The sequence below is a fragment of the Drosophila pseudoobscura genome, chromosome X (genome assembly GCF_009870125.1).
Source record: "Drosophila pseudoobscura strain MV-25-SWS-2005 chromosome X, UCI_Dpse_MV25, whole genome shotgun sequence".
Taxonomy (NCBI): Eukaryota; Metazoa; Arthropoda; class Insecta; order Diptera; family Drosophilidae; genus Drosophila; species Drosophila pseudoobscura.
In genome coordinates, this window is record NC_046683.1 from 36,132,325 (window position 1) to 36,145,192 (window position 12,868).

The following is a 12,868-nucleotide window of genomic DNA, read 5'->3' on the forward strand; positions in this document are numbered from 1 at the left end:
AGGGGAAGGGAGCCGTCCGACGGTTGCTGGGAGACCTCTTCCCTTACAATAATTAATTCTTGTTATTTTCTGATAATAGCTTAAGTTAGAAATAAGTTAGTCTAGCCAGATAAGGATTTTGATTCCGTTGGCGAATAAGAATAAATAAATAAATAGGTAACTAAACTCTTTGCCTTATGATCTATGCTTTATTGCATTATCCTGGGCAAGATGCAATGCAGTGTCTAGCTAAGGCATTGGTCTGCCACAAAAACGACGAGTTGCAAGATGAACTGCGCGGTAGCCACTGTCGAGACAGAATCGGACGTGGAGAGCATAGGAAAAAGCCTCCTCCGCTCGACGGAACCAGGTACCAGCTATCTGCTTTGGGAAGGGCCGAAGCGTTCAAGGGAAGGTATAAAGGGAAAAGCATAGTACAAGGCGGACCTAAAGTTGCTGAGCCCGCTCCATGGCAAGGCGGATATCTCCCAAGAGGAGAAATCCAAGCTAGCCTGGGCTGAGCTACGGGTGGAGGAGGGCCGCAGACACTACGCGCAGCTGAGCCAGATGCAGGCGGCTCTCGGCTCGACCAAACACACTCGGGCGAGCAAGCAGCACCGCGGGCCCAAGGCGGCCGCCCCCCAGACGAAGAACTAAGTGTCCAAGGGACACCTCATTGTGGCCTTGATTGATCGCAGCGACGAGAATCGAAAGATATCGGCGGCATAGTCGAAGTTGTCGCTCTTCTCACGAATGGGGGACGACCCCAACGCTCTCATCCCCGCGTTCGACGGCGCTACATGCGATCCTCCAGATTAGCAAGGAGACAGAAGACATGACCAGAAAAATCGATATCCAATGGAGAAACTCAACAGTTATCTTCCTCCCAAAGATAGGAAAGTGCAGCCATGTGATTCCCAAGGCGAGGATTTCCACAACGCGTTAATTGCGACAACACGACAAATTTTGTTGGAGCCAGTCGCCTCTTCGCGAATTCGCGTCAAGAAGCGGGTGCGAGTTTGCCTTCATACCGCCTCGAGCACCGCACATGGGCGGACTTTGGGGGGCAGGTGTGAAGTCTACAAAGGGCATACTCCTTCGGTCAGCTTAAGGCATCATGACTCGGAAAGAGTTGATGTGCTTAAACGAAAATGTACCAAGACGGATAAGAGTCTGAAACAACTTGGCTTAAGTGGTGCGAACTGCCATAAGCCGATTATTTAACGAAAGACGAGATCGTAGCTTTAGAGTCGTCGAACACGACCCTCTGCGCTGTTGTGGAGCTGTCCGTTTTCATGAAGCAATGATATCTTCGAGGGAAGATGCCGAATATTTTGCATAACGAGCTGGATAATGCCCGAACCTGCGCTCCAAATCCATCCGAGATGGGTCTTCTGCAGAAAAGGCAATCTAGGCGCTAGCAGATTTTGTCCCATACACATCAACTCAAAGAAAACTCCGACTACGATGGGCAAATCAATCCGCTGCGGCTTATGGAACGAAGGTCAGAAAGCTGGAGATTCGAAGGTACAGGCCAATAATCAGTGCTAACTGAGACGCTAGGTTTATTCACCGAGATACCTTCAGTTGAGAAGCTATCATCTCCAATACCAGAAACTGCGGTAGGCAATTAGGTTTTTCGAAATTGAGGGGATGATTAGCTAGACGAGTACAGGAGAACAGGATCAGACTGTCTCCAGAATAAAAGAGCTTGCGGCAAGGCGGGCGACAATGCAACTATGGCGGTATAATGTGGTTGTGCTTGTGAAGATTTAATTGGAGAATCAGTATGGCATGTCTCTTCTGAACGAAGGAAATGCAGAACAGTGTGGTGTTTCGATTGGCAAGATTTACAAACTTTCACGTGATGACCCTTGACGGATAAAAAGGACCCCTTTGCTTCGATGTGACGATCATTCGGCGATAAACTTTTGAGTAGCACGATGCTACTCACGGTTTTTCCTGATTTGCCAATCCGACCATGCCCTTGCATGTAGTGATGAATGCGTTCAGGGGTACGACATCATTGTTCCAGAAATACAGAAAAATTCTCCCAGAATGGAAAATCGTGATTCGACGAAGATTCCCATTTAGATGTAGTCGTCCTGTCCAAATTCTGCTAGGTTGCGTTGACGATTATGCAATCTGCTGTTTCTTCTTTGGTTGCCAGCGCTTCCAATGTGCGAAGAGGTGAGGTCCGTAAACGCCCGCAGCTTGCCAACCGGGGCATCCCCACGCACCAGACCAAATATCTCTTTAACGTGTTCTTGTAGAATGAGATGTTTATTAGAAAGATGTTTGAGAATATATAATGTTGTAATTCTAACGGCGCTCCGCTCAAACATGACAGCAAATGCAGTAACGTCTCGATAGAAGTCAGCTCGGCTTCACTATGAATGACATCTGTGAACATAAAATAGAAGCTTGTCCGCTGAGCTTGGGCAGCTGCATCTGTGGCAAGCGCGATCGATTGGCCACCATACGAAAGTTATTTCACTTAAGGACGGCGAATCCCGGTAGCAAAAATACAACGAAAAATAAGAAATCGAAGACAAAAAAAATGTATGTATGCACTGCACCGGCACTTTTGATATGCGCCGGCAAGTCAACGAAGCGACGACCAAACAAGGGGGAACGTTGTGAGTTGCTGCGGAGACCGCAACTCTACAGTTATAGCCGATACTAAGTCAGTATGGCTCTCCTCCGGCAGACGCCAGAAAATCAGAAAATCAGTCTGAGCGTGACGTCGGGCGCTGCGTAGCCACTGCAAATTGATTTGTTCCTTTTGGCTATAAAAATGATCTGATCTGATCCAGATTCAGCAATCTGATAGTTTTTTCGTATCCTCAATATTGTGGATGCAACAGTTTTTCGTCTTTTGTGGGGGCGAAAGGGGGTTGGGCGGAATTTGAGATATACGTTTTATAGTGAGATCTAACAGAAGTGCGGATAACAAATTTGGTTACTCTAGCGTTAATAGTCTCTGAGATTTGTGGATACCCCAGATTTTCGTCCTTTGCGAGGGCGGAAGGGGGTGTGGCGAAATTTCGACACAAAACGGTCAAGGGGCGATATCACAGGAGTGTGGATACCAAATTTGGTTGCTCTGGCTCTTATAGGTTCTGAGATCCTTGAAATCATATTTTGCAAGAGATACAGAGCGAGAAAGAATGAAATTGTTTTCTTGATTCTGGCTGGTTGAGATTTTACGCTCTGGAACATATAGTCATCCTCTACGATTCTGCGTTTTTGGTTTTATCGTATCTTTAAAAATGTGGATGCCACAGATTTTCGTCCTTTGTGGGGCGGAAGTGGGCGGGGCGAAGTTTTGAAATATTTTTGTAGCAGTGACATATCACAGAAGTCTGGAACCAAAACATCGTTGCTCTAGCTCTTATAGTCTTTGAGCACTAGGCGCTGAAGGGGACGGACGGACGGACGGACAGACGGACAGACAGACAGGGCTCAATCGACTCGGCTATTGATGCTGATCAAGAATATATATACATTATGGGGTCGGAAACGATTCCTTCTGGACGTTACACACATCCACTTTTACCACAAATCTAATATACCCCAATACTCATTTTGAGTATCGGGTATAAAAACAGTCATGTACAAGTGAACGATCAAGATTTTGCTCTGATTCGAATTCGAATTCCAGAGAGCTATGTGCAGCCGGTCACAAGAGCTGGCTGAAGAAAACGACGAAAGAGGAGGCAAATAACTCTATGCAGCTGGTCTCGACAGTGCGTTGCGCAGGCTGAAGCAGATACGGAAAGTGAAAACGAAAACGAATAGCGGGTAGCTAGTGTAACGGACCTACTTATTGGTCCTCTTGAGTTTGCTGGGCTAGCTCAGCGGTCGGCAGATTCGCTGCAATGTATTCTTATTGTTGCCCCAACAACAAATAATAAAGCCTTACTTTTCTTTAATCTAAATTCGTTTTATTCGTATTATATTAGAACTTAGGGCTAGATATGACAATTTTACTTAGCTACGGATCTCCACCACGCGCGGGCTCTTGTCGAGTGTGGCAGCGTCGAGGCTAATGATTGGGGCAAGTTGACTTCAGCGATTGCTTTAGCCCGCCACTCAATTCCGCACTCCACGTCTCGCACTCCCCTCCTAGATTCCGCAGGTAGATGTGGATCACCTCTTAACTTAGACTCACTCTGGGGGCAGGCGGGGCCTGTTTTCCTGCTGCTGTATGCACTTCACTACACTTCTTCGAACCGTACCGGGTATCACTTTTACGTTTCAGCGGGGTTTCAATGTGCGCGCGCGACCACTCACCCCGGCTCGGCGTCGGTAACTTTCCATCGCCGTCTCCTGGATTCCACGTCCTTCGTAACGGGACCAGGCCGGTGGCGTGATCCCATGCCCTTATTTGGTCATGTGTCGGACCACTGCAAGCCCGATCCCGCCGTCTCCTCTGCCTCTCGCGTGTCTTCCTCTCCGAGAGCGGGACACTTCTCCTCTCGGGGGACCTTGGCCTCTTCGCCGCATCCGGATATCCGCGGGTATCCGAGCTGATGTTCGCCTTTTCCGGCCAGCCATCAGCCTTATCCGGCCGTTCTTCAGCCTTATCCGGCTGTGCTTCGGCCGAATTCGGCCTGTGGGAACCGCGGTTCCTCACACTAGAACTGGCACGGTCGGCTACAACGATTTTTGGCTCGGTACTTTTTTGACTAACTGCTTTACCAATTTTTAATTACGTTAGGTCCAAGGCAATCACGTCGCTGTCACCAAAATGTTGGAAGCTGCAAAGATTTTTCAGCAAATCTGACCTCACATTTACGACTAAAATTTCTCCGTTGTTAGCTTTTAATTTAGTGTTTTATTGTTCAATGTTTTCATGCAATTTTTATAAATACAAAAGTTAGGTATGCGAACCGATGCTGCGCTTTCGACGACGATATGGACTGCCACTAGCAAGGAAAGGTCGAAACATATGTTACATACGTGTGTGCATGTATGAGCTCGTCTGAGCTATAGACGGCTGCTGCTCCGAACAGCTGCCATAGTAACGAATCAAACCAAGCTGAGCTGATCTGGGTGAGCTTTTTAAGTTTTCAGCTCAGCTAAGTCAGCAATGTGCGCACTTGCGTGTGTTTGTTTTTTTCGGAGCTTCTAAATTAGTTTTCAACTAGAGTGGCTGCGCGCATTAGCGTAAGAAAGAGGAATCTTTCGGCATTAAAGGGACTAGTATACATTCAATGTTGCATGATGCAGCAAAATTTTACAATCGCCCAGTAAAAAGGCTCCTGCTCCAGTCAGATACATTAAAGTTTTCGCACGGTACCATTTCAAACGAAATTTTCGCGTATGTTCAGAAACTACTCAACGAAAAGTAGTGTCAACTTTTTCGCTAAAGAAAAGTAGGAAGGTCATGGTACCTGAATGGTACCATCCTAAGTGTTCTTTCGCTAATAAGCTAAGAATATTAAAGGTACTTTGTAAAATAAAAATTTAGCTACACAAATGAATTATTCGAGGTTGAGGAGCGATAGAAGTAGATGACGGCAGAAGAAAAAAGTCATAAAAAAACGTCGAAATGAATAATGTAAATATATTAAATAAATAAATATATTAAATAAGTCGTTGGAAATAGTCACATTGCAACAAATTTAAATTCTTTTCTAAATCTTTTTCTTCATAAAATCTGATATTAACTCATATTAAATTATGTACATATATTTATCTAAGATTAGAATTCTCATATTTTTCTTCGGTAAGTGTATGGTAAAATTATATGTATTTTGAATTGTTTTTTTTTTCATTTTCGTATATTGATTTTAAAACAATAAATACGAACATCGCCAAAGACTTCTGTTATGCCTTTTTTCATCCATATACATATGTACATATATGTTCATACATACATACAAATATCCATATTACCCGCTCATCCAATTTGTACGTAAATACATACATATGTACATATGTATGCACAATTTGACCTCGTAGAACTTTCGCACACTTTCCCTGACTACCTATGTATGTACATATGTACATGTGTACTAATATACATACTTATGTATGTATGTATATGTATACATTTTCTGAGCCAGGATTTACTGATTAGAATCAGTCAAATGCCAAATTCCTTTGGAATCATAATGAATCTCAAGTTATTACAAATTCAGAATCAATATTTGGTGATATGTAGTTGTGGGACTCGCCAACTATCAACAGTTTTTTGCTCAATGTGTAACAAATCTTTCTTGAATAACTGTACGTGGTGCATACGAGCTTGCAAATTCGAGTTCGACAGTCAAACACATACATACATATGTATGTATGCATATACCTACATATGCATACATACATGTAAATACATAGGTAATCTCAGCGTTTACATATGCATAAATACATTAACATCTATTTACATACATGATATATTTATAATATATGGATATATGTATATCCATAGATATGTATGCTTGTTTTTTCTTTAAATACGAAAGTACATACATATATTAAGTGTTTATGTACATATGTATGTATTCACTGTTGAGCTTTGTTCGCAGAAAGCTCATCAAAAGCCAAATTTCAGTTACGTTCTGTACACAAGCAAACAGAAATCATTACACAATAAACATTTTCGTGGTCCCCATCATGATGTAATTATAATTCCATCATGTTCCCTACATACCCTAAAAATATAAATAAAAGGAAACTAGCTAGCCCGGCAGACGTTATTCCTCCAAGCAACAAAGAAAAATTCTTAATTAAATTTGGATAATTTGTAGCGAATAATTTTGAATTGACGCCTTATAGGCAATAAATAATCAGATTTTGGATTGTATCATGTTTATTTTCAGATTCAGACCACATAATTTCAAGGATTGGCCTTCTGATTTGTTAATAGTCATGGGGAATGCAAGACGTATCAAAAATTTAAGTTTTTTAAACCCAAACGGCATATCTGTTGAGATCATCAGAGTCCTAGGAATGAGAGCTTCCTCACCTTCGAATTCTCCATTGAGTATCGTCGCGCAAATTAAATTGTTCATCAATTTTCTTACCACCAAACGCGTACCGTTGCACAGTTTTTCTTGGTTTATGTTTCGAAGCATGATTACTACGGAGCCAACCTTTAGGCATAAATTGTACGGTTGTAAGCTTGGGACATCCAAGGATTTTACAAATTCAGTTGTATAGTTGATTTTTGGTAACACAGTCAATAGATTTCAATGAATGCATTTTCCAATGATCTCGCTCTGAATTATGCAATTAAGGTCATTTACATCATATTCCTAGCTGCTAAAATCGCTCTCTCACTCAACCATTTTTTTTGTAGCTGAAAATGATTTTTAGGAATACTTTGTTGATGAGCTTGTCTTTTGTTGTGACAAATGTACAGAAATTCTGAGGAAATTAAATTAATCCGCTCGATTCGTCGACAGGTACTCAACCATTTGTTGTTCTTCTTCAGTAGATGCGTTCGCTATATTTTTTATCCTTCTTTAAATACGGCATTGTCGGTAAAGATTTGATCTGATTTGATTTGAAGATAAAATAAAACGAATACAAATTACTCACACAATTTAAAAAAAAAATACGTATATTTTTTTGTAAAGCGTACACGTTTCAGTTTTGATTCAAAATCAATTCAATCAATCAAGATGATCGATTGCTATACTTTTCAGATACAATTTTGCTAGCTGGCTGGTGTATTAGAAAACATAATTGTTGTTACAAATAGGGGCTCAGCTCTTCGACTTATATCCTGGGTACTACATTATATTTAAACTTAACAAAATGCGCTTAAACTTACATATATACTTTTGAATCTGTGTATGTACAAACTTATGTGTGTTTCCGAGGCCAATTTTGCTCTGATTATTTTCTTTGACTGAACTGAAGGAACTAATAACTATTTCGAATTAAATGTTTACGTGGAGCCAATTCATAAATAACTCTCCGGCCAAGCGGTCAAACCAAATACAAATTAATAGTAAGATGAGCACAGCCCATAAATATCAATTGTTTTATGTGTATGAAATATGCTTATGAAATTTGTATCTTCTTCAAAAATCCTTTTGCCATTTATAATTGGATGGATAATATAATAATTAAATCTCTGTATTAATATTAAATTTCCTAGTAATATGTAATATTTTAAATACAAAATAACTGCTTAAATTTGCAAAAGGATTTTCGATCCCCAACCACAATTCAAATTAAAAACGAAGGGAACGTTGTGAGTTGCTGCTACGACCGCAAATCTACATTTATACCCGATACCTAGTCAGTATGGCTCTCCTCCGGCAGACGGCGCGTACATTGAGCGATAAAATGTGTGTGCTAGAGAGACAGAAAATCAGTCTGAACGTGTCGTCGGGCATTGCGAAGCGACCGAAAATTAATTTATTAATTTTGGCTATAATAACAATTTGATCTGATTAAAATACGGAAATCTGGTACATATGGTCAGTCTCTATGATTGTGCGTTTTTAGTTTTCTCGTATCTTCAATATTGTGGATGCCACAGATTTTCGTTCTTTGTTGGCCGGAAGGGGGTGAGGCAAAATTTTGAAATGTATGTTTTTAATTTTGGAGAACAAAAATAGATACTCATAATGTCTGTTGGGTAACATTTACTCATGTTACTCACAATATAAGGTATAGACTGCTCGATTAAATTTTATGACGTCACTGTATTTTTGCCCCTTTTTTAAACCAGTTACCTATTTGAAAGAAGTCTTTGTTGTTAACATTGTTTGTTTTATTGTAAAAAGCAAGTGGAGGTTACATATATACTTTATTCATATATACATATATATTTTGTACGTACATTTGCTCGACGACAACCTTTTTGAAGTGGAAAAGACATGGTGTGGCCACTTAGCCCACTTTGTTTGCTTACATATGTATGTATGTATGTATGCATTTTTTATGTACATATAAAAAATATACATATATAAAAAGGCTGGCTTAAGATTTCGGTAAGGCAATAAATAAAGCAAAAAGACTAATATTAAAGAAATAGGTGTTCTAAATTAAATTTAAAAGCTGGCGTCATATGCGCAGAGAGGAGAGAGAACATACCATTTGCAAGGCCACCTCTAGCTGTTTTCATCATGGCGTGGACAACGCTTTTGATGAGAGGAAAAGCTCGCCTTCTGTGGTTGGTTACGCTGCTTGAAGTAAACGTCCTTCAAATGACTTTGAAAATTTTCTCGGAATATTTTAACTCAACGAAAGTTTTCAATGCTTCAGAGATAGCACAGTCGATTCCTTGCAAGCGAACTGAACGGTAGTGAACTTCCACTTCTTAACGGCTACTCATTACTCTTTTTCCAATTTACTAATTACACATACATGTGTACAAAATTTTTTTTTTTCTAGAAATTGTGCAAAACATCAATAATAACAACTCGAAACATGTCGAAAATCGGTATTAACGGATTTGGACGCATCGGCCGTCTGGTACTGCGCGCCGCTATCGACAAGGGCGCCTCCGTTGTTGCCGTCAATGATCCATTCATCGATGTCAACTATATGGTATATCTCTTCAAGTTTGACTCAACTCATGGTCGTTTCAAGGGTACTGTAGCCGCTGAAGGCGGTTTTCTGGTTGTGAACGGCCAGAAAATTACTGTTTTCAGTGAACGCGATCCAGCTAACATCAACTGGGCCAGCGCTGGCGCGGAATACGTAGTTGAATCCACTGGTGTATTCACTACAATTGAAAAAGCATCGACTCATTTAAAGGGCGGTGCCAAGAAGGTGGTAATTTCGGCGCCATCCGCAGATGCACCTATGTTTGTGTGCGGCGTCAATTTAGATGCCTATAAGCCCGACATGAAGGTTGTGTCGAATGCTTCCTGTACGACTAATTGCTTGGCTCCCTTAGCTAAGGTTATTAACGACAATTTTGAGATTGTTGAGGGTCTGATGACCACTGTACACGCCACTACAGCTACTCAGAAGACTGTCGATGGTCCATCCGGCAAATTGTGGCGTGATGGCCGTGGCGCTGCCCAAAATATTATACCTGCTGCCACTGGAGCTGCAAAAGCTGTTGGAAAAGTCATCCCTGCTCTGAATGGCAAATTGACTGGTATGGCTTTCCGGGTTCCCACACCTAATGTTTCTGTTGTCGATTTAACTGTGCGCTTGGGCAAGGGCGCTAGCTATGACGAAATCAAAGCCAAGGTACAGGAGGCTGCCAATGGTCCTCTAAAAGGAATTCTCGGCTATACTGACGAGGAAGTTGTCTCGACTGATTTCCTTAGCGATACTCACTCTTCAGTCTTTGACGCTAAAGCTGGCATATCGCTTAACGACAAGTTCGTCAAATTAATTTCTTGGTACGACAATGAGTTTGGCTACTCTAACCGCGTCATTGATTTGATCAAGTATATGCAAAGCAAAGATTAAAAAGAATACTTGCAAAAATATTAGCTTATTAGCGTTAACCGGGACCGAAACCCAACCGAGAGGAGAAAAAAGGGCAGGGCACTATTACCATGGTTACAATTATATAATTCCCAGTGGACCCGGTGAAGCAGACCTATTTTAAAAAAGGCTTTTTTTTATTTTGCTCTTAAAGCTACAGCAACATTGGAAAATTTTAAATACATACATTCATGCATATATAAATATGATTATTGTTATTAAATAAAGTTTCACTCTGTGTGTAGTTGTTAAAAATTTCAGGTTTTTAAGCATTTAAATATACATATGAAGACAAGTCCACTCCAAATGTAGAGTTTTGGATGGTGAACTCACACGTTACAAAAATACCAAGGGATAAGCTATAAATGAAAGCATATATAATAATAAACGGATAACATCGGAGGTTACATCACGCCTCCTAGTCAGAGATACAATACCATACTAATACAAAAACAAAAGCAATTTCTCCTGCAAGCAATTATGTTTATTTTTTAATGGTAAATAAAGTTTCTTTTTGACGTAATTTAGTGGCCATTAATATTAAAAATACTATACTACTCGATACCAGAGAACGAGATAATCAATTTGGATTTAGAAACGATCAGTGCGCAATAATTTAAAGGCGAATACCAGCGGTATATGATTACATCCGTCACTAGTAAGGAGTAGTAATTTCTTAGTTCTGAATTTCTTACCTCAGCTGGGATGGCAAAATGTATGTTATCTATCATAGCTTCTAGCAGATAGAGTCTAGGAGCAGTCATCGACTAGATCTCACCGAGTGCGTCTGTTTCTTATCTACTGTTACACAGTGCCCAGTGGGCACGATTGCCTTTTTATACCCGATACTCAAAATGAGTATTGGGGTATATTAGATTTGTGGTAAAAGTGGATGTGTGTAACGTCCAGAAGGAATCGTTTCCGACCCCATAAAGTATATATATTCTTGATCAGCATCAATAGCCGAGTCGATTGAGCCATGTCTGTCTGTCCGTCCGTCCGTCTGTCCGTCCCCTTCAGCGCCTAATGCTCAAAGACTATAAGAGCTAGAGCAACGATGTTTTGGATCCAGACTTCTGTGATATGTCACTGCTACAAAAATATTTCAAAACTTTGCCCCGCCCACTTCCGCCCCCACAAAGGGCGAAAATCTGTGGCATCCACAATTTTAAAGATACGAGAAAACAAAAAACGCAGAATCGTAGAGAATGACCATATCTTTTAGACTGCAGAATCTGAATTGGATCGTATTACTATTATAGCCAGCATCAAGAAAACAATTTCATTTTTTCTCGCCCTGTCTCTCTCTAACACACAGGTAGCATAAGCGGCTTTGCTTAGAGTAAAACATTAGCGCCTAGATCTCAGAGACTATAAAAGCTAGTGCAACCAAATTTGGTATCCACACTCCTAATATATCGGACCGAGACGAGTTTGTTTCAAAATTTCGCCACACCCCCTTCCGCCCCCGCAAAGGATGCACATCTGGCGATATTCACAAATCTCAGAGACTATTAAAGCTAGAGTAACCAAATTTGGTATCCGCACTTCTGTTAGATCTCACTATAAAACCTTTATCTCAAAATTTCGCCCAACCCCCTTCCGCCTCCACAAAGGACGAAAATCTGTTGCATCCACAATATTGCAGATTTGAGAAAACTAAAAACGCAGAATCATAGATAACGACCATATCTATCAGATTCCTGAATCTGGATCAGATCAGATCATTTTTATAGCCAAAGGAAACAAATCAATTTGCAGTGGCTACGCAGCGCGTGACGTCACGCTCAGACTGATTTTCTGTCTCTCTCGCACGCACTCTTTGTCGTGTCGCTTAATATTAGCGGCGTCTGCCGGAGGAGAGCCATACTGACTTAGTATCGGGTATAACTGTAGAGTTGCGGTGTCCGCAGAAACTCACAACGTTCCCCCTCGTTTGGTATAAAGTCGACAATTGTCTTTAAATTTGTTCATAATTGTGTTGTTATTCTCTCTTAATGAATATCAACACTGGATAAGAATTTCTGTATCCATGTGTGGCTTTTTGGCAGCTCTTTAAAGTCAGCAATTGTGCTAATCACAAAGTTCGTTGTTTCAGATTGTAGACTATGCATTTTTAAATATCAGCCTGCTCGAGGCTGTCCCGCTCGCTAGTCGAAGATTATGCTTTGCTGTTCGAGCATAACCTGACTGCAAAACGGATGTCTGTGTAGTGTCTGTCCGTCCGTCCGCATGTCCGTTTGTCAGTCTTGTTGACGCCTAGCTCTCAGAGACTACATGAGCTACAGCAACGAAATTTTGTACCCAAGCTTCTGTGATATCACACTGAACCAAGTTTGTTTCAAAATTTTCCACGCCCTCTTCCGCCCCCACAAAGAACGAAAATCTGTATCGGATAAAAAATTACAGTCGTCGGTAGCAGCGACTCACAATGTAGCTAATAAATAACTATAAATGAGCTTGAAGGAAAGCTATGGTG

The 12,868-nt window shown here is 41.0% G+C and overlaps 1 protein-coding gene across 1 annotated transcript; it reads left to right on the top strand.

Moving 5' to 3' along the window:
* The first annotated feature begins 9,089 nt into the window (after nucleotides 1–9,089).
* Gapdh2 (Glyceraldehyde 3 phosphate dehydrogenase 2) lies at nucleotides 9,090–10,649 on the top strand. Its single transcript, XM_001352317.4, has 2 exons — nucleotides 9,090–9,244; nucleotides 9,337–10,649. The coding sequence occupies exon 2, from the start codon at nucleotides 9,373–9,375 to the stop codon at nucleotides 10,369–10,371; it is 999 nt and encodes a 332-aa protein (XP_001352353.1). The 5' UTR covers nucleotides 9,090–9,244; nucleotides 9,337–9,372; the 3' UTR covers nucleotides 10,372–10,649.
* Nucleotides 10,650–12,868: the final 2,219 nt, after the last annotated feature.